Source organism: Mus musculus, chromosome 6 (genome assembly GCF_000001635.26).
Source record: "Mus musculus strain C57BL/6J chromosome 6, GRCm38.p6 C57BL/6J".
In the NCBI taxonomy this organism is placed as follows: domain Eukaryota; kingdom Metazoa; phylum Chordata; class Mammalia; order Rodentia; family Muridae; genus Mus; species Mus musculus.
The window spans coordinates 4,735,179-4,761,289 of record NC_000072.6 but is presented as its reverse complement, the minus strand read 5'-3'; the positions used below and the strand labels follow the sequence as shown (position 1 = coordinate 4,761,289).

Genomic DNA, 26,111 nt, shown 5'->3' with positions numbered 1-26,111 from the left:
GTATTCTGTGGCCAGGATATACTTATGTTCTGGGGTATTGTGTATTGTTATTTGATTGTATGATATAAAACTCCATTCCAAACTTACTCAACTTATACCTTTCTTGCCACTACTTCCCATCTCCCACTCTGCCCTATTGCTAGCCTTCCCCATCGCCCATTCGTCTCAGCATTTCCAAGGAATCCTGATATTAAGATCATTGTGTTAGTAATCACTATTAATTGGTGGCTTTCTTACACATGGGTTTTATAAATTGGCGTCATGGGGTATTCTAGTCTGGGATGTCATTGATAAGAATCTATGTGAGTGGTATGTTTAATACCACCATGCCGACCACACTCCTGATCTCAGCTCAGCCTCCGGCCCCATCTCCCAGGCTTCTACCATTGCTTTTCATTCTCCTATGTCCCTCTCCAATATATTAATGAATTTCAAGTGTTCCAAATAATAATGGGATTAATAATCAATATGTCATTGGATTTGTTGTGAGGTGATGACTTTGTTAACTTCAAAACTTAAATGAGTTAGTCCATTTCCTGGGGTATCCTGGGTATTATCATTGATGATGTACTGTGTGACTGATGTGTTGTTTATACACCACCCCCAGGCCAAACGTGTTCCCATACCCACCCTTCCCCACCATCTTCTTTTCCATTTAGCCCCTCGCCAACCCCTTATCTTCCTAGCTCCCACCCCTTGTCACTCCACACCCATCCCACCTCTCCTCCCTCCATTCTTGATGCCAGCGGGCGCTGAAATGATCAGGACACAATTTGCCTTAACCACTAAGTCTTTATTTATTGAATTTTTATTGTAACATCAATACAGTTTTATTAATACAAAGAAATATAATAAAGAGAATACAGTAATATAGTTTGAAGGGTGGGGTTGGAGGGGGAAAGGAAGAAGGGGTGTGTTAGGGAGGGGGAAGATGGGGGCGGGTTCTGGAGGGAGGGAGGGAAGAAGGGGTGGGTTAGGGAGTGGAAGGGGAGACGTGGTGAGTTAGGAAATGGAGGGGTGTGTTTGGGAGAAGGGGTAGGTTATGGAGGGGGGGAGGAAAGAAAGAGTGGGGTAGGGAGGGGGAGGGGTATGGAAAGAGCTTTTATTCATTTTCGTACAATTTCCATTAACATTTACCATTCAACATTCTAAACTTTATTCCAGCAACAGTTTTATCAAATGATGACTGTCATCTGGCATTCCTAAAATCCCTTGAGTTAATTCCCAGAGCCTGTATTAGATTACTCTAATCGTCCTAACCTTCACTAGAATGTCATCCATGTCCAATTCACTCCTAACACTGATTTCCCTGTAGTTCCCTCTGAGCTCGGCCTTAAAGGTAAAGTTGGTAGGGGTAAGGGACCAATAAGTACACTCGTCCACTTGTTGAGGTATTTGATCTAACTTATCCTATGTGATCTAACTTATCCTATGTGATCTAACTTATCCTATGCTTATCCTATGTGAACTAACTTATCCTATCTTATGGAACTTATCCTATCTTATGGAATTTATCCTAACTTATCTAACTTATCCTAATTTATCTAACTTATCCTAGCTTATCTTATCTTATCCTATCTTATCCTAACTTAATTTCCTAAATTACCCACCCACCTAAGATTACTTAACAATCCCTCCCAGCCCAAAATACTTATGATTATCTACCCCTTATTCTTAATTGACTATAGGGAAAAAAAAAGAAAAAAGAAAAACAATGCAAAGTTTAACAACATCTCAACAGCAAAATTCTGAAACAAGCAAAAACAATCCATTCCCATCAGATGCGTGTTCCCTCTCCAGCTGAATATGTAGCATGGTCCTGCAGAAGAGTCTGCAGGCGGTCCTTCGTGACTGGTCAGGTCTCTCCAACAGGATGCTCTCTGTCGCCAATCTTGGAACTGTGTGGGATGCGGGATGTCGATGATGTGTGACATCGAGATCAATTCAGGAGTCCAAGAGGTACCTGTAAACTTAAACACAAGTCTGGACTGCATCATAGAGATGCCCAACTCAAATCACTCTCAGCTAAATGCCTCTCGGTACAAACTAAACTGACTCTTCGTGGTGAACTTCATGACCAGCAATAGAAACTCTCACACTTCCTTCACTTTGAATTAATAAGGAATTCAAATTTGGGCCCACAGCCAATTAATTAATTTTGCTAGTTTGTGTTCGCCACTCCAATTTCTTCCTAATAAATGAATAAAGGCATTTTTGTTGGAAGTGCTAAAATAAAAGAAAAAACACAATATAAACAATTAATGTAAATCTAATCAACTTAACAAAATTTCAGTAAATTTAAGATCACTTATCCTTAATGCCTAACATCTATAGAGTATATATAGGAGTAGAGCATAGTACACACTGCCAAAGTCAATGTCAACGTTCACCGTCCCCTGTGAGCTGTGAACTCACACCAGCACCACCTCCTTGACTCAGGTGGCCAACTTCTCCAACTGTTTGCTTTCAGTGGTGGCAAATGTCCGTGTGTACATGCCAGGGCTGCAGGTGATGACCCATTGCTAGGCCCTCTGCAGCTTGAAGATCAAATGAGTTAAAAAAAAAATGCATGAAGGATGGAATTGAGATATGAGGTAAACTGATGTGATGCTTCATAAAAAAAAAAAATCAGAAGCAAATGCACCATTTAAAAGTAATTACTGTAAAACACGAAGTGATCCAAAATCAAAATGACGACCACAAAAAACAACAACAAAAGAACACCACCACCAATAGAAAAAAAAAACCCACTAAACTAATTAAAACATGTCAGGATAACAAAGAGATAAATGCTGACGAAAAAGGAAACTTCACCATTAAGATCATGACAGATAGAAATAAAAACCATGTTATGTCCTACTGCTCCTTTAGGCCTGCCTCTTTCATCTCCTTGCATAGCAGCAAAATGGAGTCTCAGCAGTCAGGCAGAATGGTGACAAATCCTGCAGCAGGGTTAATGGTAGTAGTAGAATCAAACAGAAAGAGAGGATAAACAAATGTTTCAAGGTAGTAGCAAGAGACTCCATTCTTAGAAGTTCATATCTTCAAGACGATTCCCGGTGCTCTAATTCCAAATATCTGACATGAGAGGAGTGTGGATCTGGGTGCAAAATCATTTCCCGTCTCTAAACATCTTCATGGTAGATGCCACTGAGTGGGCGGTTGATGGATGTCCAGATGCACAATGGCAGACAAATGGGTGGATGATTGCAAAACTTTGCTGGTATTTCTCCAGCCAATTAACAACATTCATGAAAATTCTTGCTGAAGTTCCTGACAAGTTGGTTACAATGAACTAACTCACAGGCTCTTGTCAAAGTCTGGGTACCAAATTTAGAAGTCTTTTTGATGTACCCTCTTGCATGACTGAGAGGTGGTTACAACTTTCTACAAAACCCTAACACACCTGAAGCCACCAGACGCTTCTGGTTGCCAAGTGTCACACTTTAAGGAAACCAATTCCTGGCATGATGATGGTAAGATGCTATGTCAGAGTTCTTGGGTACACATGATTTGCACCAGAATGTGAAGGCACACTCACAAGTCAGTCTGAGAGAGCACTTCCTTTTCAAGCTGAGGTGTTTCATGTAGCAGAGAACCAGTCGAGTTGCTGCTCCTTGAAAATTAACGGAACCGTGAAAATGGAGTTTGAAGGTGGTGAAGTTTCGTGGGGTGCAGCAAGAGAATCACGGAAGCCTTTCCATACTGCACCGAAAAGTCTGGCTTCCTTTATAAGGTGCCCAGCATATGGGCAAGTCATGTCCTCTTCCTCCTCTTTCTTCTTCTCTTCCTCTTCTCTCCCTCTGTAAGAAATCAGCATGGCCTGTGTTTGTATCAGCTTCTTTGTAAAGACACTTGGCAGCCTGTGATTGAGATGGTGAGAGGTTTTAACAAGTAAAACCCAGGCCTGTCAACTTATAAAGTGGCAGTCAAGACGAAAACTGACTTGAGCTCTGTGCGCCTCTGAAGGTCCAGTACCACACAGTCATAGATTGAGAAGCTGCACAGGATCAAGTTGAGGGCAGAGACTACAAAGGACATGACAGGTTCTACGCAGCACTGCAGGATGATGCTGGTGGAGGTGGTGGTGGCGGTGGAGGTGGTGGTGGTGGTGGAGGTGGCTGCGGAGGAGGATACTGGGGCACCGGAGGCTGGCGGTTCGTATTTTGAGACCAGGTGATTACAACAGGCACAACGATTATTCGTCCATGTACATCTCGTCCTACTGGGTACCACGCAGTCATCATATGCGGGCTTGTATAGTAAACATAGGCTGGATATGGGTAGCCAGGAACTTGGACAAATTCACCATAGCTTGCCAGGTGTGCAGGGTCTCCCATATTTGGAAGAGACATGCGTAGGTACTGATTTTGGATGGTGCCACTCTGTGGAGCTCGGCAATTGTAAGTGACTTGGAGTTTCCACCCTCTTTTCACTTGCAGGACTTGGGCTCCATTGGGCGCCACAGTGGGAGTCATGAGCCCATCTTTAACATTCCTGTCCACGAAATTTCGCAGAGCATTCATTTCAGACTCAGACATTGAGTACAAATGTCCACTGGGCAGGCTGTGCGCTCCAGGAATCATCTCAATGTTAGGGTCAACCACCCGGTGACCCGGATAGACATGCTCATCAACAGGTGTATACACATTCTGAATATAGTAATACCTTACAGGGTGGTAAATTCTGAATCCAGCCATGTGGTAGAAGAATGGTGGCTGCTGAGGATGGTTAGGATGCTGTTGTGGATGCGGCTGCGGCTGCGGATGCTGGTGCTGATGCAGGTGTGGATCCATATGGGGATCCTGATGTGCATCCTGATGTGGATCCTGATGTGCATCCTGATGGGGATCCTGATGCTGATGTGCATCCTGATGTGGATCCTGATGTGGAGGATCCTGATGGGGATCCGGATGCTGATGTGGATCCTGATGTGGAGGATCCTGATGGGGATCCGGATGCTGATGTGGATCCTGATGTGGAGGATCCTGATGGGGATCCGGATGCTGATGTGGATCCTGATGTGGAGGGTGATGTGGATCCTGAGGGGGATCTGGATGAGGATGGTGATGTGGATCCGGATTCATATGGTTATGCAGATACTGATACAGATACTGATGCAGATCCGGATGCAGATGGTGATGCAGAAACTGATGCAGATACTGATGCAGATACTGATGCAGATACTCATGCAGATGCTCATGCTGATCTGGAGGCAGATGGTGGTGCATAACCGGATACAGATGGTAATACAAATACTGATATAGATACTGCTGCAGTTGGTGCTGCATATCCGCCTGCTGATGATGATGATAATGCGGATCCGGATGCGGATACTGATGCGGATCTGGATGCAGAAACTGATGCAGATGCTGATGCAGATGCTGATGCATATGCGGATGGACATGCGGATGCACATGATGAAGTAGATACGGATGCAAATTCGGTTGTGGCACTGTAAACAGTAAGTTAGAAGGTATCTGTGCAAACATCCGGCAGCGAAGTCGGCAGTAATCAGAGTTGAAGACAATGGAGCGGGTACTCCAGGTAATGTGAGGGTCATGCGTGCTCAGCCAACGAATTCCTAGGACAATAGGAAAGAATGGAGACTGAGTCACATCAAATGACAGTATCTCACGGTGGTCTCCCAGATCAACTATCAGGTGGTGGGTTTCCAAAATGATTGGGCCCGAGGCAATTGGATGCCCATCAATAGCTTCCACCATCACTGGCCAGTCTTTGATTCTGAGAGGAATTGCATTTTGTATGACAAAGTCTTGATCAATGAAGTTGCCAGATGCACCAGAATCAATCATAGCTCGGACAAACAGGGTGGGTCTGCCCGGCATATGAATCTGGAGCATCACTTGCAGGTGCTGAGTCGAAGCCTCGGAGGGTGGGGACCTTATTCGTTCTGGCCCTGTCGCTGAAGGTCCCCCTACAGCGGGGCCGGGGAGTTTCCCGGCGGCGAATTCTTGGAGGCTTTCGCTGGACACGTGTCGGCGAAATGGCCTCCATTGCCACAGTAGAGACACAAATTCATTTTGCGGCGTCTCTCCTTTTCTTCCTTGGACAGGCGCATGCGGGCACCTCCCACAGGCTCGGTGGGATCGGTCTGGCTGTTTGGAGGCATCACCAAGGCTCTGGGTGAAGGATCGGGCTTTGCAGCAGCGTCACGAGCCAGCCTTCTCTCGATGTGAATACAGGCAGTAATCAGAGCAGCCAGGGTCTTGGGGGCCTCCTGGCGAGACAGCTCTGCGCGAATGTCTGGGTTGAGACCTTCCTGGAACTGATCCATCAGGGCAGGCTCAGTCCAATCCAGGTCCTGGGCAATCATCTGGAATGCATTGGAGTAGTCCACAACAGGCCCAGGGCCCTGGCGCAGACGTCTGATCTTGCGTTTGGCAGCTTCACGTCTCTGAGGGTCTTCAAAGACATGCTTCAGCTCCATCATAAAGGCAGTGTAGTTGTGCATCAGGTAAGTACATCTTTGCAGCTTGGCAGTAGCCCAGCGGGCGGCACGGCCGATCAGCATGCTTGTCACGAAGCACACACGGATGCGGTCAACTGAGAAATCTCTGGTGCTCTTTTCCATGAAGAGCTGGCACTGATACATGAAAGGACCCAGCATGTCAGGGTTGCCATCGAACTTCTCAGGAAGGTCTTCAAGGCAGTCATCATCGGAGAAAAAGTTTGGGATAGGGGCTGCTGCAGCACCCTGAAGCTCCAGGTCATCATCGTCACTGTACTCAGGGAGCTCATCCTGGTCAGGTTCTGGATCAAAGTCATCGTCTTCATCATCATCATCAAAGTCATCTAAATGATCCAGCAGACTGTAGCTCTGTGCAAGCAACTCCACCTGATCCAGCAGGTTCATATTCTCAAACTGCCTGTTCATGTCTTCGTCAAAGTTGTTGATGTCTTCAGGGAGCTCATCGTGTCTGCGTTCATCATCATCTTCGGCGTCAGGCACGCCTGGGCTCTTTGGGGTGTTGTTGTTGTTGTTGTTGTTGGGAGGAGGGGGAGGGGGAGGGGGCGGGCAGTTGGAGGAACCACCCGCAGCAGCCATGGCTGCGGTGAGAGGGGCTTCACTCCCCTGGGGAGGGAGCCCTGGATCCTGGGACCCTCGTGGTTGGCGTCTTTTGGTTCTTAAAACCCGCCTGTTCCTGTAAATGACAACAGAAGCATACATTCAACATATTCATTCAGAGCAGTCGCTATTAGCAGGGATTTAGGTGTTCAAATAGCCCCTGATAATTAGTCAACAGAATACACACCCTCAAGAGGATGAGGTGATCATTCACAAAATAGTGGAACACATACTCCTTCACTTGCTCTTTATAATTAATAATATAACCCTTCAGCAGCGCCACACCTTTATGCTGCCTTGAAGACCTTCCTGAGAAGTTCGATGGCAACCCTGGCACGCTGGGTCCTTTCATGTATCAGTGCCAGCTCTTCATGGAAAAGAGCACCAGAGATTTCTCAGATTTCATACACCTTTAAGTAAGTTTGGGTTTTATTTGTTTGTTTGGGTATAGAGGTCACACAGCAAGAAACTTCCAAGGCAGATAAGTAGAAAACAAATTATGCAAAATAACTTCAAAATCATGCAAATTGATTCCAACATCATACCTTTTACTAATAAGAACCTTAGGAGAAAATAACACCCTAATCAATAAGAAACCACACACATGAGAGGTAGGTATTAAAACCACAATGCCTGTACTCATCAGCTCCGAAAAATCAAAGCAGTTGGCCAAATGTCACATCAGAGGCACACCCTCAACAATGAAGCCTGAATATTAAGTCACAACAACCACTATCACAAAAACCACAAGATTATCTAATTGCTTTTATGACCACAAATTAACTTCCTCAGGAGAATTCTCTATGGGATAAAAAAGCATTGAACAGCTCATGGGGATGTCAGTTTACTTTATTAGGAAATTATTAAACAAATATTAATTGATGCCTACTAGGAAGAAATGGGCTATACACTAGGACATCTTTTTTAAAAAAATGCCCGATAATAGCACAATTTAAATTCTTCATGTTTTAATTACATAACATAGGTAAGGGGGTGGGAGGGTAGGGAGTGAGAGAAAAGGGTAGGGGGTGGTGGGTGGGAGGGTGGGGGGGAGCACTTTCTCAGAGGCAAAGGGGAAGGGGGATGGGGTGAAGAACTCTGGGGTGGGGGACCAGGAAGGGGGGAAACATTTGAAATGTAAACAAATAAAATATTTAATAAAGAAAAAAAGAACCCTAAAAAAGATAACATAGGTAGAAATCACTCAATCACAACTGTTAACTAATAAGGTTATTACATACATAACAGAAAGCTACTTTCTGTATAAGTGGGGAGGAGCTATAACTATTGCAACTTGGGCATCCTGAATCTAAAGATACTTTAAATTTTTACTTTATCAGTAAAAGAAATACAGAACGTCATCAGCATTAAAGGTTGACAGTATGTAGCCTTTATGGCCCCACCCAAAGGCTTGTAAAATTAAGGTGGACTGAGCATGAACTCTAAGAAGGTAACTGTGTGTGTGTGTGGGGGGGGGGAAGAGTAGTTTAAATGTTTTCATTATGATTATAGTGCAATCACAGCACAGTGACTACCTATGTACTTCCTGAGAAATAGGGTTAGGTGCAATTAAGAGTGATTAATACTTATGTATTTGTAAGGATCGCAAAATAGCAAAATTTAAATAATTATAGTAAAGAACAAAAAATTTAAAATCTTTATAATTAGACAGCCCAGCAAACTTTTTAAAAAGTTTAACAAAGTTTATTAAATTAAAAAAAAAAGCAAGTTCCCACTTAAAGCTTAAAACTTTAAAGTTTTAAAAACTTTGTAATTGGTCGGTCTAGCAAACTTTTTAAAAAGTTTAACAAAGTTTATTGAAGGCTTTTAAAAACTTTTAAGAAGTTTGAACTTACAACTTTTAAGTTTAAAGCTTAAATCTTTAGAAAGTATAAACTTTGTAATTGGACAGTCTAGAAACTTTTTAAAGAATTTAAAAGTTTATTGAACTTACAACTTTTAAGTTTAAAGCTTAAAGCTTTAGAAACTTTTAAAAGTTGTTTTCCTTCAAAAAGTTTAAAACTTTTTAATAGTTACAAACTTTTAATTTAAAAAGCTCAATAAAAGTTTAAGGACATAAAGCTTTAAACTTTTGAACAAACATAAGTTTTAAAATAATTTTTTTCTTTTACCAATCAAGGCAAAATGGGCACTAGTTAAATTCCATGAAACAAAAAGATAAAAAATTGTTAATTAGCAAAGTTAGATAATATTTTAACCTGTTGAATATTTTAAAAAATAGAGGAAAACTGACATCCCACATGACACCTGTTCATCACCTTTGTCCCATCCCCCTGCTTTCTTAATAAGTACAGGCCCCACCCCCACCCCCGCCCCATCCTTTAGGCCCCTCCCCTGCCATAACCATCTGCAGACATTTTCCTTTTGTCCTAAGTTGTTCCTATGGCCTTTCCAATAAGCAGAACACACAGGTGACTAAAGTGTGACTTCTGTCATCTAGAAAAGAATGACAACTTCAAAATAAAAATTAAAACCTTCCTTAAGATGGTCTCAGCATGGCCTGGTACAGCCTGACTCAGGTCAGGAAGGTGCATGCCCTACTGGGGTGAGATTTATTGAAGCCAGGTCTGGTGGACATTATCACCTATAAAAGACCCCTAACTATAGGTCCGAAACTGCGAGGGAAAGCTGCAAACAATCACTATGCTCAGTAAGATCATTTAAGGTGAGCTTGGAGTTAAGGTGATGGGGGGCGGGGGGACTATACTCGGCCTGTGCCCCTCCCACCAAGCTATTCAAGGGGCTTTGCTTTTGGTTTTTAATAATATAATGCTAGTTAAACAAATTAAGTGCCTTATTTAGCTTGTGAGGTCACCAGTTGAAGATCTGTGACCTTCACCACTTCTAGGCCTCAGGCTTAGGCCTGTGGGGGTGGGCTTGAAATTTTGGGGTAGGACTCTACTACCCCAAAGTAGTTTAACCAGTAAGAAGTTATAAGGTATTGGGCAAACTGGTTAACAGTAACCATAAACAAGTAATGACAATGTTTACTGTAGGGAAGGACAGGTTGATGACAGGCAAGGAGCACTTTGCCTTCATTTTAATTTGATTTAAAAATTGGGGCTCCTCAAAACCCCTCTTAAAGGGCTGGACTGGGTGTGGGGATGAGGCTGCTGAGATCTCATTCCTGAGAACTGAAAGTTCACACTGTATAAGCCAGCTGCTTGAGAGAGGACCATCTTCATATATGATCATTAAGTTTTAATCAGTTAAGAATAAATAAATAAATACATCTGATTAATTATTAACCCTTTACAATGACTTCTTCAAAGTATTTTTAATTCCCCCAACACAAAGAGCAACAACAGTAAATCATATGTAAATGTCTCATTATGAAATGAAACACCATTAAGGAACTTTTAGTTGCTTTGAAATTTTATATATCTCATTTTCTTAATATTATGTGAATTATCTGTGAAATGTAATTTGCATATATTTTCCAATGTTTTGAATCTCTTTAATATGCAGATAAAATTCCCAAAGCAAAGCATGCATTTCAAGCTGTAATTATAAGCATATATTTCCCACAGATAGTTATACACTAGGGAGGGGCACTAGGAAGGCAGGAGATTGGGGGAGCAAAAGCCCCCTATTTCTCTCTTTAACAAAACTCTGGCTCATAGTAAATAATATGGAACCAGATTTTTTTTTTTTAATTTCTTCATTAATTTAGAAACATTTCTATTTGGCTTCTCTGTAAATTACACAGATGTTTAATTAAGCCAGTTGTAACCATTTCTGTCCTGCAATGTAACCACCCTGTTATATCACATGAATTTGAAATGTCAATATGTAGCATTAATAACCCACTTGCCCCAAATTTAAATTAGCTTTTTATGAAAAAAGCTAATTACTTGGGACACCAAATAATTAGCTTTTTATGAAAAAAGCTAATTACTTGGGATAACAAATAATTAGCTTTTTATGAAAAAAGCTAGTTATTTGGAATATAATTTAGTTGGTTCATATTATAATTACAGCTTACAATACTGAAGTTCAAAACCATACTTTTTTAAAAAGAAACTTTTAAATGTGTTTTCAAAAGGGCCAGCAACTCAACTCAGGACAGCAAAGCTCCTTAAGAAAAAGGAACAAAATTTCAAAAAACTTGAAGTCCCGCAGCAAGACAATGAATAATTAATTTATTCTGGCCATTTAACACACATTTAATAAATCCTTACTATGTGCCAAGCACACTTTACTATATGTAGGCAGGTCAGCCAGGGCTAATCACCTAGAATGTTTAAGAAATAACAAAAACAACAACAACAACAATGACAAACCTTTTCTATTCTAACAAACATCTCTCTCAGAAGCCAAGCCATGACACTAAAGCCCCTGAAAACTCCTAAGAAACACAGTGCTAGTCACCTCTGGCTTTGTATTTTCCAAAGCATTTAATTCCAGGAAGTCCAATGGTGTCTTGATCAAATAATTAAATATGAAAATATTTTTAAATTTAATTTTTAATTTAAAATAAGTAATTGCCTTCATTGCTTCAAGGCATCAGTTAGGCCTTTTTAAAAGTTCCCATATCCCCCACTATCAGGAGTTTTAATTGTGGGATCTTTTTATTTAATAATGCAATGCACTTATTAAAAGTGCTTATGCATGTTAGGTATACTTATTATTATTGTTGTTAATTATTCTTATTATTCTTCTATTTACTAGACACCTGTGGACAAAAAATAAAACCGCGCAACAGAGAAACCGCAGGGAGGCGGGGCTGTGCAGCCAGGCTCAGACAGGCAGAGGCGCACATGCGCACTGGAGGCAAACCTGAAGGGAGGGGTTGCAGCCCGCATTGCGCAGGCGCAAGCAGGCTGGGGGAAGGCGGGGCTCTGGGCCACCTTGGAGGAGCTCTGGGAGGAGCTGAACAGTAAGAGAGGCGGGGCCTTGGGGGCGGGGGCTAGGCAGGCCACCTCAGAGGAGGCGGGCCTTGGGGGTGGGGACCAGGTAGGCTGGCTCTAAGGCGTCAGCACTTGGGAGGTTGGGCCTGTGGAAGCATGTTCTGGAAAAGCGCGCGACAGGCGAGGCGCGCGGCCTCTCTGCAGATGAGGCAAGGCTAGATGGGCGGGGCAGGTCTGAGACTGGCTACAACAGGGCTGCAGAATGACTGCATGCCTCCCCCCGCCCCCCTACCTCCCCAGACCCCTCCCACCAGCTCCCAACCACCAGATCCCTTCCGTGCAGCAAGAGTGAATCCCCCACCTCCCACCGTCCCATCATCTCCCACCTCCCATCATCTCCCACCTCCCATCATCTCCCACCTCCCACCTTGGCTTCGTGCCCACCCAGAAAACCGGACAGTTTCCACAAACTGTTGCTGGACACCCATTCGTGTCCCCAAGTCCAGTGCACCGTCACCGTCACCTCAATCAATCACCACTAGACAAGGCAGGCCATTCCGCCATCTCCAAAATCCAGCACCCCTCCACTCCACTGCCATAAGCAGGAGTTACGTGGGCAGAATGTTAAAACCAATTTTGGCCTCCCAGGGCTCCATTTTGTTTACCACCAGCACCACCACCATCATGCAGATAGCCGTCCGACAGGAAAACGGAGCCAGTTTTGACCCGAAAGGTGAACTGTGTTGTCCCCTCACCAAGGAGAGATACGTTCTCTCGTCTTCCCAACGCTACTTTCTGTGTCACTTAAGAGGCTGCAGGTCTTATGCCTGTGCCGCAGTTTGTAGCGCATTTTCTAAATTCACTCTTGTTGCGCTTTTGCGTTTGGTTACTCTCCTGCAGCTTTCCAAATTGAATACGTGAAACACGAATCGGTTTTGGGTATCACCGTAGTTCGGGCTGGTTTGTGGCGCATGAAGCGCCCCGTTCGCCCCGTTCACAGGTTCGCCTGTTCGCCCGTTTCATTTGCTCGTTCGTACGCTGAAGCGCATGAAGCGCCCATTAGTACAGTGAAGCGCATGGCGCGCCCATTAGTACAGCGAAGCGCATTAAGCGCTCATTAGTACATCGTAGCACATGAAGCGCCCATTAGTACAGCGAAGCGCATGAAGCGCCCATCAGTTCGTAGCGTGTGAAGTGCCTATGAGTATTTTGTAGCGCATGAAGCGCCTATGAGTATTTTGTAGCGCATGAAGCGCCTATGAGTATTTTGTAGCGCATGAAGCGCCTATGAGTATTTTGTAGCGCATGAAGCGCCTATTAGGATTTTGTAGCGCATGAAGCGCCCGTTAGTTTATCACAGCGCAAGACGCGGCCGTCTGCAGTGCAATCCGTTCGTAGCGCGGCACTTAAGAGTGCAGAGCCAGTCACTTTGCAGCGTATTTGGGGAGCTCATCACAATTCGGTCAGTAGCTCATGTGCGTCTGCAGCTCATCGCTGTCCGCAGCTCATGTGTCTACCGACCATTTCTGGACGCGAGTCGTGGAAACCGAATTCGCGGACCCGAAGCCGTGAAGACTTGCTTTCCACGCTCTCGTCTCAGGATCTGGCCACTGAAGGCTTGACAAAATTTGCGAGGAGATATTTTGGGGGGCGCTACTTTTATCTCCCGCAGCTCCCGATGTAAAACGGGGATTGCGTGTGACCGTTTTCTTGGAGTTAAAAAAAAAAAAAAAATCCTAACCATACTCACCACACGAGGATTCCTCTGCGATGCCACGAAGGATGAGGGGTCCCGCGACGGCCCGGTCCACTGGGTGACCGCGGTCCGGAGAAGGCTCCGGACCGCAGCCCGCGCAGCAGACCTAGGCGAGGCTCGGTGGACCTTCTCGGTTGGCTGCTCTCCCCAGGTCGTAGTTGGTCAGGATTCTTCGACACACACCAACTCAAGTTGGAAACGCGTGTATCGGGAGTCCGGACTGCTTGCCTTATATAGAGAGATCCTAGGAGGGGGGGCGCCAAATCCCAGCGTGCTTCGCGAGCAGCGGGGGCGGAGGGGGGCGCGTGGGCGGGCGCCTTGGGGGATGGGGTGGGGGCGCGGCATGCACTGCTTTGGCCCGCCGCTAGGGGCAGCATGGGCTCAGGAAGGGGGGGTGCGCGATGCTGAACTGGCCAAGCTGGGAGGAAAAAAAGAAAGGGAGGGGAGGGGAGGATCGAGGACGGTTGGCTTAGGCAGGCCAAGAATGCTATTATTCTGGTGGTGGGAGCTGGGAGACCCTTGTGCTTGGACGGGAAAGGGTCGGGGGACACTCAAGATGAGCCCCGCGACCACTGGCACATTCTTACTGACAGGTTAGTGGCCTGCGCGCGACATGGAGGTTCAGGGGCCCACAGGCCGCCGCCTCACACTCCCCCACTCGGGTTCCGGGGTACCAGGGCGTGCCCAAAGGGTGCTAGTCCCGCTCTATGCCCAATGCCTCCCCCTCACAGCACCCCTCTTTCAGGACACCCTGCAGCCCACCTTTTGGGCCAAGTGGGTCCCTCCCCAGGCTTGACCCCTGGCCTTCTCTTTCTCTCTGCACCCCCACGGCCCCTCCCTGTCCAGCAGGGCAGGAATTCAGCTCCAGTTTCCATTAAGAAGGGCGCCCCTCCTCGCCCCCCCAGCCTAGTGGTGGACATCTTCTGATCCCTGAAACAGACTTGGGGGGTCGTTGCCCCTCGGGGTGGGGATGGGGGTTTTATCCCACAATTGAGACTCCCTGGCCTAGATGTGAACCAAAGGACATGTCTGGCCAGCTGCTTTCTCTCTTACACAAAGATGTACATCTTTTCTCATTTTCTGGGATCTGGTTGAGAGAGAAAAAGACCACCAAAATGTGACATTTAAAAGATCGAAGCCCCCCCCCCCCCGCGCGCTTTTTTTTTTTTTTTTTTTTTAAAGCATATTTCCTGGTGGCGCGAACCTGATTTTTCCTTAGGTTTTACCGAACACGGAAGCAGGATCATGAAATTCTGGGAGCCAAACGGCGGTGTGCAGGTCAGGGTCAACCATGGCTGGGGGCCAGAGATGCTGCAAACAGCACCCATTGCCCTACTAAATACGTTACGAAGGGAAAGCAAGAACAATTGAAAACAGCTGTGGATGCTTCCAATGTTCTTGGCGGGCTTTGGAAGCCTTCAGCTACGGACTTTGTGAGGTTTACACGGAGACCTCAGCTTCCCCCCCCACCCCGCGCCGTTTTATGTTTCTAAATCTTGTGGGTGAATGAATGTTTTGGGGAGCAGTAACTGTAGGTTCAAACCTTTGAAACAGGTCACCGAGACTCAGCTCCAAGCATTTCCTTGGCTTGAAACATAAACCTGTAAATTTTTTTTGTTTGTTTGTTTGTTGTTGTTGTTTTGTTAGAGAAATTTGCAAAGGAACAAGGCATTCAAATACTGACTGGGAAAGGATGTTAAATAAAACCTTAATTCGGATTCCCACCTAAGCTGCTCAAAGTCTTAGGTGCTGAGAAAATTAACAATCTGTTGCTAATCTTTGTCAAAAAAGTTAAGGTTAAAAGGAAAATCAAATTGTCTACAACTGAGTTAGATTTATAAATCACAGATGAAACATATTTGTTTTTTAAAGACTAAAACTGAGCATATTTCAGCAATACTTCTGCAGCATTTTTTTTCCTTAAAGGAAAAACAAGACTTTGACCCATTGTGAACGACAGGACCCTGCGCTGTACAAAGCATTAAGCTTTTTAGCACTAAGCAAAACTCATTCATTTCCTGGGAATCTACTTATTAGAAATTAAATGTTGACCTCCAGAAATAAATAAGTGCAGATTTCCAAGAGCAAAGGACATTTATCTAGGAAATTGGGCGAACATAATCATTACTTTTAATTTAAAAGTGTTTATCCTTTTCTGCAAGACAGACTGATTCCAGGATTTTAAAACAATGTTTATTTAACAGTCCCTGTTCCGGTGACTGCGGGACTCTCATATGCTTACGAGCAATTTCTTTCACCCTCAAAGTTAATTCACCAAGCTGTTCACTGAGAGCTTTTTAAGAGTTCACTTTTAAAAAACTGACACTTACAGAAAACATGGATCTAAAAAGTAAGGAAAATTCAAGTTTTAAAAATCACCCATCTTTCAGAGCTTAAATTTATTTGACTTTTTCATTTCAAAATGTTAGCCAGTATTTTTATTTTTTGATTGATTGACGGCCTAAAAAATAGATATGGCTTTGTTGGTACTTGTGTAATAATAGTAATTCTCTCTCATGGTCCAAGTTCCAGAAGGTACCTTACTAAGGCAACCAAGATCACCTGTGACATCCTTGGCTTGCTCTGGTGTCGGCAAAGTGCGGTTTGCCCTTCCAGACTTCCCTCTATGCTTACAGAGGGATCTAAAGAATATGGGTTTTTATAGGGTTGTATATACTTTTTTTTCTCAAAATTAAATATTGAATCAAATTAATTTCTTCCCCTGTTTTCTTTCCAAGTAGTGGATTTTGAGCATCAAATAATACTAATTTTACAATTTTCTTTAAAAATAAGCAACATTAAATTAATATTTCCTGATTGAGGTATATGAACAGCAACAACACCTAAGTATTTCAAACCAACGAGCTGAGCCGTGGCTCCCCGCCTCAGGATTATCACATGGAGATATAATTCTGATCAATATCCTTGATGCTTTTTAATGCTTGATACACCTTTTTTTTTTTTAACTTTATTCAAATTATAGTTCTCCTAGGGAAAAGGCAATAGCAGCTGTTTAGGTAAAACTTTCTTGCTAGCTGAAAGAACAAACAATATTTAAGTGAATAGACAAAATTAATTGACACTTGAGCATTTAACTAACATTAAATACCAATATGTCCTAATACTGATAGATTGATAGATAAGATCTTAAGCACTTATGGTATTTACTATCCAGGTGACTTTTAAGATTTTTTTCCCCCGTGTGGATTATTTTGTGCCGGCTTTTCACAAGGGTGAGTGAAGCTACGCCGTGTTACTATGCATCGTTCACTTCACTAGGTAACTAGCTGCTCTTTGTATTGGAACATTTTATCCATTTTTGAAGAGTGCTCAGGAGCTATCATCTCTTGCTTTACCACCATTTTTAGTTCAGAGTGGAGTGACAGAACTCTGTATTAACACTAAGCAGGATTTTGACATCGCACATCTTCTGTTTATACATTTTACCTATTTTGTGGCAATTTGCCCCGTATCTATGAAGCTGTTGATTTATCTCTTATATTTAGGATAAGTTCTAGAGGAGTAAGAAGGTTTATAGTTCAAAGCTAAGGTAGAGATTTCACAAGACAAATAATAGACTACCTATTTGGGCATTTTATCCTTTTTTAATGAGAAATTGATATTGATATGGATATGAATGTGCTTATTTTCTGCCTGTAGTTGGCTTAGCTTCTAGGGTACTAGGAGTAAATCATTTCTAAACAAGATAAAGATTTCACTTTTGAAAGAGTAACTAAGGTTTGAATTGGGTTTTTTTTTTTTTAATCTGTTATTATAACAGCTTGCCATAAATCTAGCAGCTATTGGTTTATCTTGTGTATATATAGCATAACTTCATTTGTGGAGTAAATTATGTCTCTCAGCCAGCTGGAATTTTCACTTGTCTCACAGACTTTACAGACGGCAATGAACACACCATAAAAACGGGCTAGAGATAACCTGAGTGTGACAGATAGCCCGAGTTCAGCTTCAAACACTAGTTTCCCATGGATGAAAATCACCCTTAAAGAAAAGGCTAAAGCAGCAAAGACATGCTGGGTTTTTAAAAATGTTTCAAGTTAAATACTCAGATTGTTTGTGGATCTGATAAGCACAGTGCTTACACATGATGCTTCTTTCCCTCCACAATTAGTCCACACTCCGTTTCTTTTCTATTTGTCCTGTTTGTCCACACAGTCTATCCTACCTGATCTTTTTTTTTTTTCATCTTTACATTTTCATAGTCTCTATTCTAAACATCTAAATATACATCCTGTTTATTATTTATTTTATTTCAGAGTCTCAGTGTGAAAAAGGACCCCATCTAATCAGATGACACGGGTTGGGTTTGTCTGTTCTGTACTTGGGCTAGAAGGGAACCTTTGTACTTTGCTCTGTTTTTGGTTCCTATCCCCTGTTTTCCATATGTTCCTAACCTGTCAAACAGAGAAAGGCAGACAGATAGAGAGATGAACTGCACACACACACACACACACACACACACACACACACACACATGGGTGCGCGGGCACATCATCCAGACTTCTTTTTCTAAAATGCCGTATCTTGTTTTCTAGTCTACTCTTAACTATGTTATCAGCTTATTAAGTCTAAATAGCAATTTGGCGTTGAAAAAAAGGAAAGAGTGGGGAAAGAGAAAGAAGACAATGCTAATGGAAAGAAAGCAAGGCTGATTCTCCCAGGGATCAACAAGTCCTATCAGAGACTATTTTTCTGCTTAGCGTTTTCTGGTTGGAAAGAGATTCTCAATGGTCTAAAGCCATTTGACATCAACTGTGTCCAAGCCAAATTCTCTGCACATGATTTTCATTGTTAATTTTTTTTAAAGATGTGTAACTGTAGTAAAGATAGCAATGAATTAAACAACGATAACAGCAAAACCCAAACAGTCTCACAGCCTGCCACAGACATTTGCACTGCTGCTCTTGCCTTCCTGGGCTTTGCTCTGTGTATATGTATATTTCCATAGACTTGTACCTCTAAGCCGTGTGGGTCCTTTACGTCTTATTTTGAAAGATAAGTGAGTCTTGCTTTCAGGGAAGCAGTTGGTGGGCTGTAGGCGGATGATGTTCAGAGGGTCTGCAAATTAATTAGCAGGATTGTTGCATAAGCTGGAGACTGGCTGGGACCTGTGCTGGCCAGGTGTGTATAGGTTACTGGGTTTGAAGAAGGGAGAGATCTGGGTAAGGTCACAGATCTTTACAATGGGTCACTTCTTGTTTAATGTTGGCACACATGATTTTTGACAAAGATCTAGAGGGCTTGCTTTACAATTCATGGGTGACTGTTACAAACAGATAACAGAATTTAGGATTAAATACCATTTGAGTTTAGTGCTTAGCTGCAAGTACAAAATATAGCAATCAGGGAACTATAATTCACTGACATGAAGAGAAGCAGAGTGACTTGTGTGTTGTTCTTGTTCTTTAGGAAGATCAGGGAGAAGTTATGGCAAGATGTGCCTTATAAAAATAAACATGCAGGTTAGACTGTGATGTTAACATAAAAATGATAGACCTTGCTCTGTTCAACCCCATCTGTAGCATCATGCTCATTTCTGGTCGTCAGTTTGGAGAGAGTAGTTGACAAATTAGACAACTTGCAAAACAGTCTGTGGGGTTGGTGAGTGTCTAGCAACTCTATCACAGTGGGTATTCTCAAAGGGTCTGGAAATGTTTAGTTTGAAGTAAACTCTCTTTTGTTTGCTTCAGAGGGCAGAATCAGAGTGAGTGGGCAAACGTGCAGATAGACTCAGCTCGAGGAGACCTCTCTACCAGTTCAGGCCAACAGGAAAATCAACTTCAGCTATTCTTCTAGACGAGCAGAAACATTCACCTCTTTTGCAGTGGAGGATTTGAAGACCATAGGAACATATTAGTGTAACCGATATACAAAACATGTCATGCTTTTTTTTTCTCTCTCTCTCCTTTGATAAACTCTCTAAAACGAATGGTCCTATGAATTGTAAGTTTATATTTCTCTCCTCTGCACTGCAAACTTGAAAATCTGAGAAAAAGGCAAGATCATTTCCTCCCTGACATGCCCCTTAGTCTTAACTGTCTTCCCAGAGCCACCTTCTTGTCAAGGGTGTCTTGCAGGTTTCTCCTGCCTAATGGTGGTGAAGGCTGGGGACTCCAGGGTTACCTGGCAGGCAAGATGCCTGTCCCTGGTCCCCAAGATAGCTTGGTGCTTGCCTTCCTCTTCCTCAGAAGAATGTGAGACAGATCTCACTGCAGTAGCCCCTCTTCCCCACCCCACCCCGAATCTATCACTTTATAATACAGTTGAAGACTTTTGTCTTTTCACTAACCCCTAAAACCTTAACCAACAAAGTAGCTTCCAGCCTGTGCACGTTGGCAGCTTGTTAGGATGAGCCTGGTTTCTGCCTGCCTTGGGAACACATTCTTACGATGGCAAACATGACCTGGAAGAGATTTTTCTTCTTTATCTGTGCACCTGCCCATTGATCGTTTATGTTGATAGCCATATCTAACTTGGGAGACGTGTTTGTTCAAAATGGATCCAGGACCTCTTTTTCTGAGCAGCACTTCTGACTTCATAGAATTTGCATCAAATAATTGGGAACCTTGCAAACTATTGAGGGGCTCTGTCAGAGATGTGAAGAAAAGGGAGGCAAGTCTGCTGTCTTTGCTGACCCACTCTGGCCTACTGCTTTCCCTCCTGCCAAAGACCTGGAACTTTCTTCTCTACTCCAGTGGTTAGAAGTCAGCAGGAGAGCCACAGTCATTCTGACTACAAGAAGTGGATTTTTACTCTTAAATAACTTTCTTCTCTCTCTCTCACTCACTGTTTTTATTCGTTTTGTAACAGTGCCATGCACTTCTGTGAGGTTGTAATAATACACACAGCCGCTTGCCGTGGCTCTCTTCCCAGTTGCTGGGGATGCCACAGACATTCTTTGGCTCGGCTCCTATTTTCAGGAGAGAAACTCTCCAAAGTGAGGTTCTGGCTTGTCAAAGCTCACCTGATCCGCAGGCGGCTACTTGCAATTCCTTGAGTGCAGGGCTTACTCATGTCCCTAAACCACAAAGTAATTATCCCAATGTTTAATCTTTAAAACCTGGTTATCTTGGGAAATGACTGTGCAGCTTCTGAATGGATATTTGTTGCTGGCATGACCACTGCTATGCTCTGAGACATTAATGATGTATTAGGAAAGGCTATACCATTTTCTTCTTTGGTCACTCTGGTCAAATTTTTGTCCTTGTTGTTGATTTGTTTTTGTCTTTTAAATCTTCACTTAGGAATTTTAATATAACATTTATGTCAGTGACTTAAATGTATTTCATTATTTAAGAATCATCTTTAACACGGCTCACTTTCTACCTAATTACCTTAGGCTAATCAGACATTTAGAATAGCTCTTTGGCAGCCTATACCTCGGGAATCACCCAGCATCTGTTGTGACAAGGAAGGACAGACTTTCTTTTCAGATAAATGGAACGGCTGGTTTCAAAACTGTTTGGGAGATAGGCAGCTTTGGCGTGAATTCCTTCCCATTCTTTGCCCTTTTACTCATTCATCTGGCCACCACTTTGATTATTATGGAGATTGGGGTTCACTCTGAATTTGAAAGAGATCACAGTTAATTTTCCTAGGGCAGTTATATCGGGGGTGTTTCCCTTCCCTGTCTTTTTCAGCAGTATGCCAAGAAATAAAGCTTCTCTTTTACCTCTGAATGCAAAAGCAAAGGAAACACGGGCTCTAAGGATTTTTGTTTTCTCTCTTTAACAAATCGGTGTTTCTCACTAGGCGGTAAAATGATACCGGCGGCTTTTTTCTCCCATGCAACAGTTAATCAATGTAGCTCCTCTGACATCTTTTATTTTCAGTCGTTACACAGTTGATTCTAATCAAAGGCCTGTGCCACAGTAGGCTGCTGGATAGCTTATCAGAATTTGAATTATACTTTTTTTTTCTTTCTTTCTTCCTTTTTTTTTTTTTTGTCTAGCGGTTTTTCTTCTGAATGTTTAGCCTACGTGTAAGTTGGTGGGAGTGTTCAAAGATACAGACAAGGGTGTTTACTGTGTTGTTGATAATAATAATAATGAAAAACCAGAAGAAAAAAAACCTGGTAACTTTAAGAATGAAGAATTACTTTATACTTTTAGGGGTGTGTTAGGTGTTTTTGAGACACTAACAGATGCTGGGTAATAGGTGGTCTGAGCTATCCCACTTTTTTTTTTCTTTAACCATATTGAGTTGACAAAGATGAATCAAGTTTTTTCTCTTTTCAGGATTATACAGTGTGAAGATTAATCAAATAATTACACATAAGATTGTACTCTCCCGGAACGAAGCTAAATACCGCAAATACTAGTAAAGAATTTATCTAGACTTGAAGAAAGGTGGAGGTTTCTCCCAAGGAAGCACGGAGGAGGGAAGGGGAATAAAGGGCAGGGAGGTGAATCAGGAAAGGTGCTTGTGACCCTGGAGGTCTGCAGAGATCCCAGGGCAGCCAGAGCTTGCTAAATAAAAAGTGCTGAGAGAAGAAAGAGACAGGGAAGGAAGCTGCCAGCAGGGTCAAGGAGCCAATCTTCCCCAACCTAGTAGACCACCTTAAAGAGGTTCATCTTTGTACTAACACCAATGGGAACTCTCAGAGGGGGGTTAAGCAGGACAAGACCAGATTTGCATTTCAAAAAGAGTACTCTAACTGCTGTGTGAAGAAAAGGTCTGAATGGTTTGCTACTGGAGGGGTTTAAATCCAGGTTGGAGATAGTGACCTTGTAGGCTAATGGAACCGAGGAGGTAGGGGAAAGAGAAGAGAAGGAACTTTTTGAGGGGTGAAATCAGACGGAGGCTATTGGATTGAATTTGAGGCTGTTAGCCAGGAGGTTATGTTTGCTATTTTTCTGTCCTCTGCCTCATGGCCTGTGTAACGCTGGAAGGGGATCACATTGGAAAGGGACGATCTCCAGTCTGAGTGTGGTGCGGTTGAATTCACGGAGATGGTCAATAAACTATGACTGAGTCACAGGACTGAAAGCGCTGCAGTTTTAACATGTAATCATGTGCAAGTGTGCCCTAAATGAGAAGTGGAGAGAATCACGTGTAAGGCAGAGCATGGCGCATGTATGTCTGTGTATGTTCCACGTGAATAAAATATGGAAAGATGCCAAGACAATTAAGAGTCCAAGCTGTAGCCAGTGAGTGGCCTTGATAAGGTGACAATAGGGATGTGAGAAGGTACTTTGTAAAATACAGCTTCCTGATTAAAGTGTTAGGGTGCATTCCAGCTAGAAAGCATGACATCTATAACATAGACAATTAATGGCCGTTTAAGGCAAGCATGTGATGTGAGACTCCTTTAGACACTTCCTAATGGGAACGAGTGTAGTGTTACTGAATTTTCAAATTTGCATAGGAATCTTTCCTGCTGCTTCATGCCCCTACCCCAGTGGCTCACAGGGACCCTCTGTTTTTTAATCCCTTTCCACTAGATCGCACTAGCACTCTGGATTTCATTTAGTGCACGGTGTTTTGTGGTCTGCTTTTCACCCACCGTCTTCATTGGGAAACAATCCTCCCTCTTTCAGATGAGGACATTAGACAGTAATGATGTTTATAGCCGCTGTGGATGCCTTTTGTTGGAGGTCCCCGTGTTTCACTTTTTCACCCACAATTTCACCCACAGAAGACAGAACTGTGTAGCAAAAGAACAATTCTCCTTCTAAGTTATTTGAGCAAACAAGAAACCTTAGCTGGAGAAAAAAGTAATCTCTGGTCTCTCTTACTCCTTCAAAAAAAAAAAAATCGCAATTTAATTTTCACCTAGTCTTGAAACAGTGCTTAGTGCAAAATGGAGCCGTATGCACACGGGCAGACTTTGCCCCCTTTGATTGCATTCTTTCCTAAGGATAAATACCTACGAGTTCATGAGATCCCAGGGAAGATGAATCTAAATGGAATTCACATTGCAGCTGGTCTCTTCAAAGAGGTAAAAGGCGACTCTCAGTCGCCAGCAAGTCGCCAGAAGTCCCTGACCCTGAGTCATGCTGGAGGACCTGCCCAGATACCTTCTTAGCCCCAGGAGGCAATGGGGTGGGATTTGACAGGACTGGAGGCACTGGGTTTTAAGTCTGTTTTCGAGATGTCTCCAGAATGTTCTATAGCTCGCCATAGAAATGTGATTTTATTTTGTCCATCATGGTTGTAGGAAAAAAAGAAGAGGCAGAAGCAGAGGCACAGAAACACTTGGGTTCAAATGACGTCCCTTCAGAGGTTCTCACACCGAGCAGCGCCTTTCTTTAGGTCCGTTTTATTTGATTTTATTCTATTTTGTTTCATTATGTCTTATAATCTGCTTTGCTTAAAAATGATACAATTCTGAGTTCGAGGCCAGCCTGCTCTACAAAGTGAGTTCCAGGAAAGCCAGGGCTATATAGAGAAACCCTGTCTCGAAAACCCAAAAAAAAAAAAAAAAAAAAAAAAAAAAAAATCAACTTAAATTATATTAAATATCTGCTCATATTCTGCTAGGTTTTTGTTTGTTTGTTTGTCTGTCTTTAAAGTTTGAAGTTTGAAAGCCCTGCGCCATCAAGCACTTCTCTGAGGAGCGCACCCTCTGGCACCTGTTAGAGCCTTAGGAGACAGTCTCAGAAAAGCCTTTTCACTCCTAGAGTCTCAGGGACATGTGGATTTTCTTCTGGCGATGCATTGTTTTGTGTCATGTATCGATTCTGATGCAAAAGTGCCAGCACGTCTACCACAGAGCTGAGGCGTTACTTGTTGCGGTTTCTCATGCAGGGATCCAGCAATGCATTTCCCCCCAGAAGAAAAAAAAAAAAAAAGTAGTCGCTATGCTAAAAATAAGGGTGTCCGAGAAGAGGCCGTACTGCTCACACATCACATTCTTTTAAAAACTGTTTGGAGTTAGGGCTGTTGGTTGAGTTGGGAACAGTGACTTTGCACACAGAGCCACAGAGCGGGTTCAAAATCCAATCCTGCGACTTCAGAAGCATGTGACTGGTGGCAAGTGACACTGTTTCCTAAGATGTCTTATCCTTGTTGCGAAATCGAGCTACCTATTTAACATCGTTTGTGTAAGGATCGAGCCAGTTAATATGTGTAAGCACATTAACAGTGCAGGGTCTGGCTGGCATGGCTCTGGAGACTTGGGTGCTAATAAGTTAGTGTTTTGTACCAAGGGAGACCAAAATAAATAAATAAATAATAGTAATAATAATAAAAAAAACAGCTTAATGAGTAGTTTTATAAGTAGTAAAGAAAGTGGCATAAGGAAAGGAGAGGGAAGATGGCCCTGTGGATGGCCCAGCGGGTAAAGTTGATTGTTGCCAGATAATGAAAGCCTATGCTCACTCCCTGGACCCCATGCCCAGGTGAGAAGAGAGAAGTGATTCCACAAGATTTTCTGTTGATCTCCAAACATACACTGTGGCATGGGCACGCACCCACAGACATCAGACACACTCACGCCTGCACGCGCGCGCGCGCACACACACACACACACACACACACACACACAGAGGCAAACACAGACACTCACACAAACACACAGACCTACACTCACACAGACACACACACACACACACACACACACACGGAGACACACACACAGGCAAACACAGACACTCACACAAACACACAGACCTACACTCACACAGACACAAACACACACACACACACACACACACGGAGACACACACACTCACACAGACACACACGCAGAGACACACACACAGAGACTCACACACACACACACAGACCTACACTCACACAGACACACACACACACACACTCACACACAGGCAAACACAGACACTCACACAAACACACAGACCTACACTCACATAGACACACACACACAGGCAAACACAGACACTCACACAAACACACCTACACTCACATACACACACATACACACAGACACATACGCACACACAGAGACTCACACACACACACAGACACACACACAGACACACACACAGACACATACACACACACTCACACAGACACACAGACACACACACAGACACATACACACACACTCACACAGACACACACACACACACACACACGGAGACACACACACTCACACAGACACACACACAGTGACACACACACAGAGACTCACACACACACACAGACACATACACACACTCACACAGACACACACACACACACAGAGACACACATTCACACAGACATGATGCTAAATTTTTTTTGATTTTTTAAAAAGGGAAAAGAAAAAGGTTTTGAAGGCTGTCATAGAAGGGAAGAGCTATGGAAGATGTGAACTCTACAGACAACTTCAGCAAAGCCTTAGAGTAGAATAATATGTAAAGAAATAAGGGAAGCAGAACCCAGAGAGAAGTGTGATAAGGTTTGATAGTTCATTTGTAAGGTGAGT

At 43.2% G+C, this 26,111-nt stretch overlaps 2 protein-coding genes across 16 annotated transcripts in view; one reads left to right on the top strand and one right to left on the bottom strand.

Annotated features, from left to right (window-relative positions):
• Positions 1-772: 772 nt before the first annotated feature.
• On the bottom strand, positions 773-13,984 carry Peg10 (paternally expressed 10). 2 transcript variants are annotated; one of them, NM_001040611.1, is made up of 2 exons: positions 13,712-13,984; positions 773-7,166 (listed from the first exon to the last, which is right to left on the bottom strand). In NM_001040611.1, exon 2 carries the CDS (start codon positions 7,067-7,069, stop codon positions 5,939-5,941), a length of 1,131 nt encoding a protein of 376 aa, NP_001035701.1. In that variant the 5' UTR covers positions 7,070-7,166; positions 13,712-13,984; the 3' UTR covers positions 773-5,938.
• A 101-nt stretch (positions 13,985-14,085) lies between these two features.
• Positions 14,086-26,111, top strand: part of Sgce (sarcoglycan, epsilon) — a 72,855-nt gene continuing 60,829 nt past the window's right edge. For 5 of the 14 annotated variants that reach the window (NM_001130189.1, NM_001130191.1, NM_011360.3 and 2 more), the window contains exon 1: positions 14,086-14,310. In NM_001130189.1, coding sequence (NP_001123661.1) covers positions 14,202-14,310 — 109 coding nt within the window. In that variant the 5' untranslated portion in view covers positions 14,086-14,201. Of the gene's footprint in view, positions 14,311-23,897; positions 23,993-26,111 lie in introns of all 14 variants that reach the window. The other 9 variants (XM_006505022.4, XM_006505019.4, XM_030255277.1 and 6 more) reach the window with 6 other exon arrangements.

Coding starts and splice junctions, on each gene's coding strand:
- Peg10 (NM_001040611.1), bottom strand. CDS start 7,069: ATGGCTGCTGCGGGTGGTTCCTCCAACTGCCCGCCCCCTCCCCCTCCC.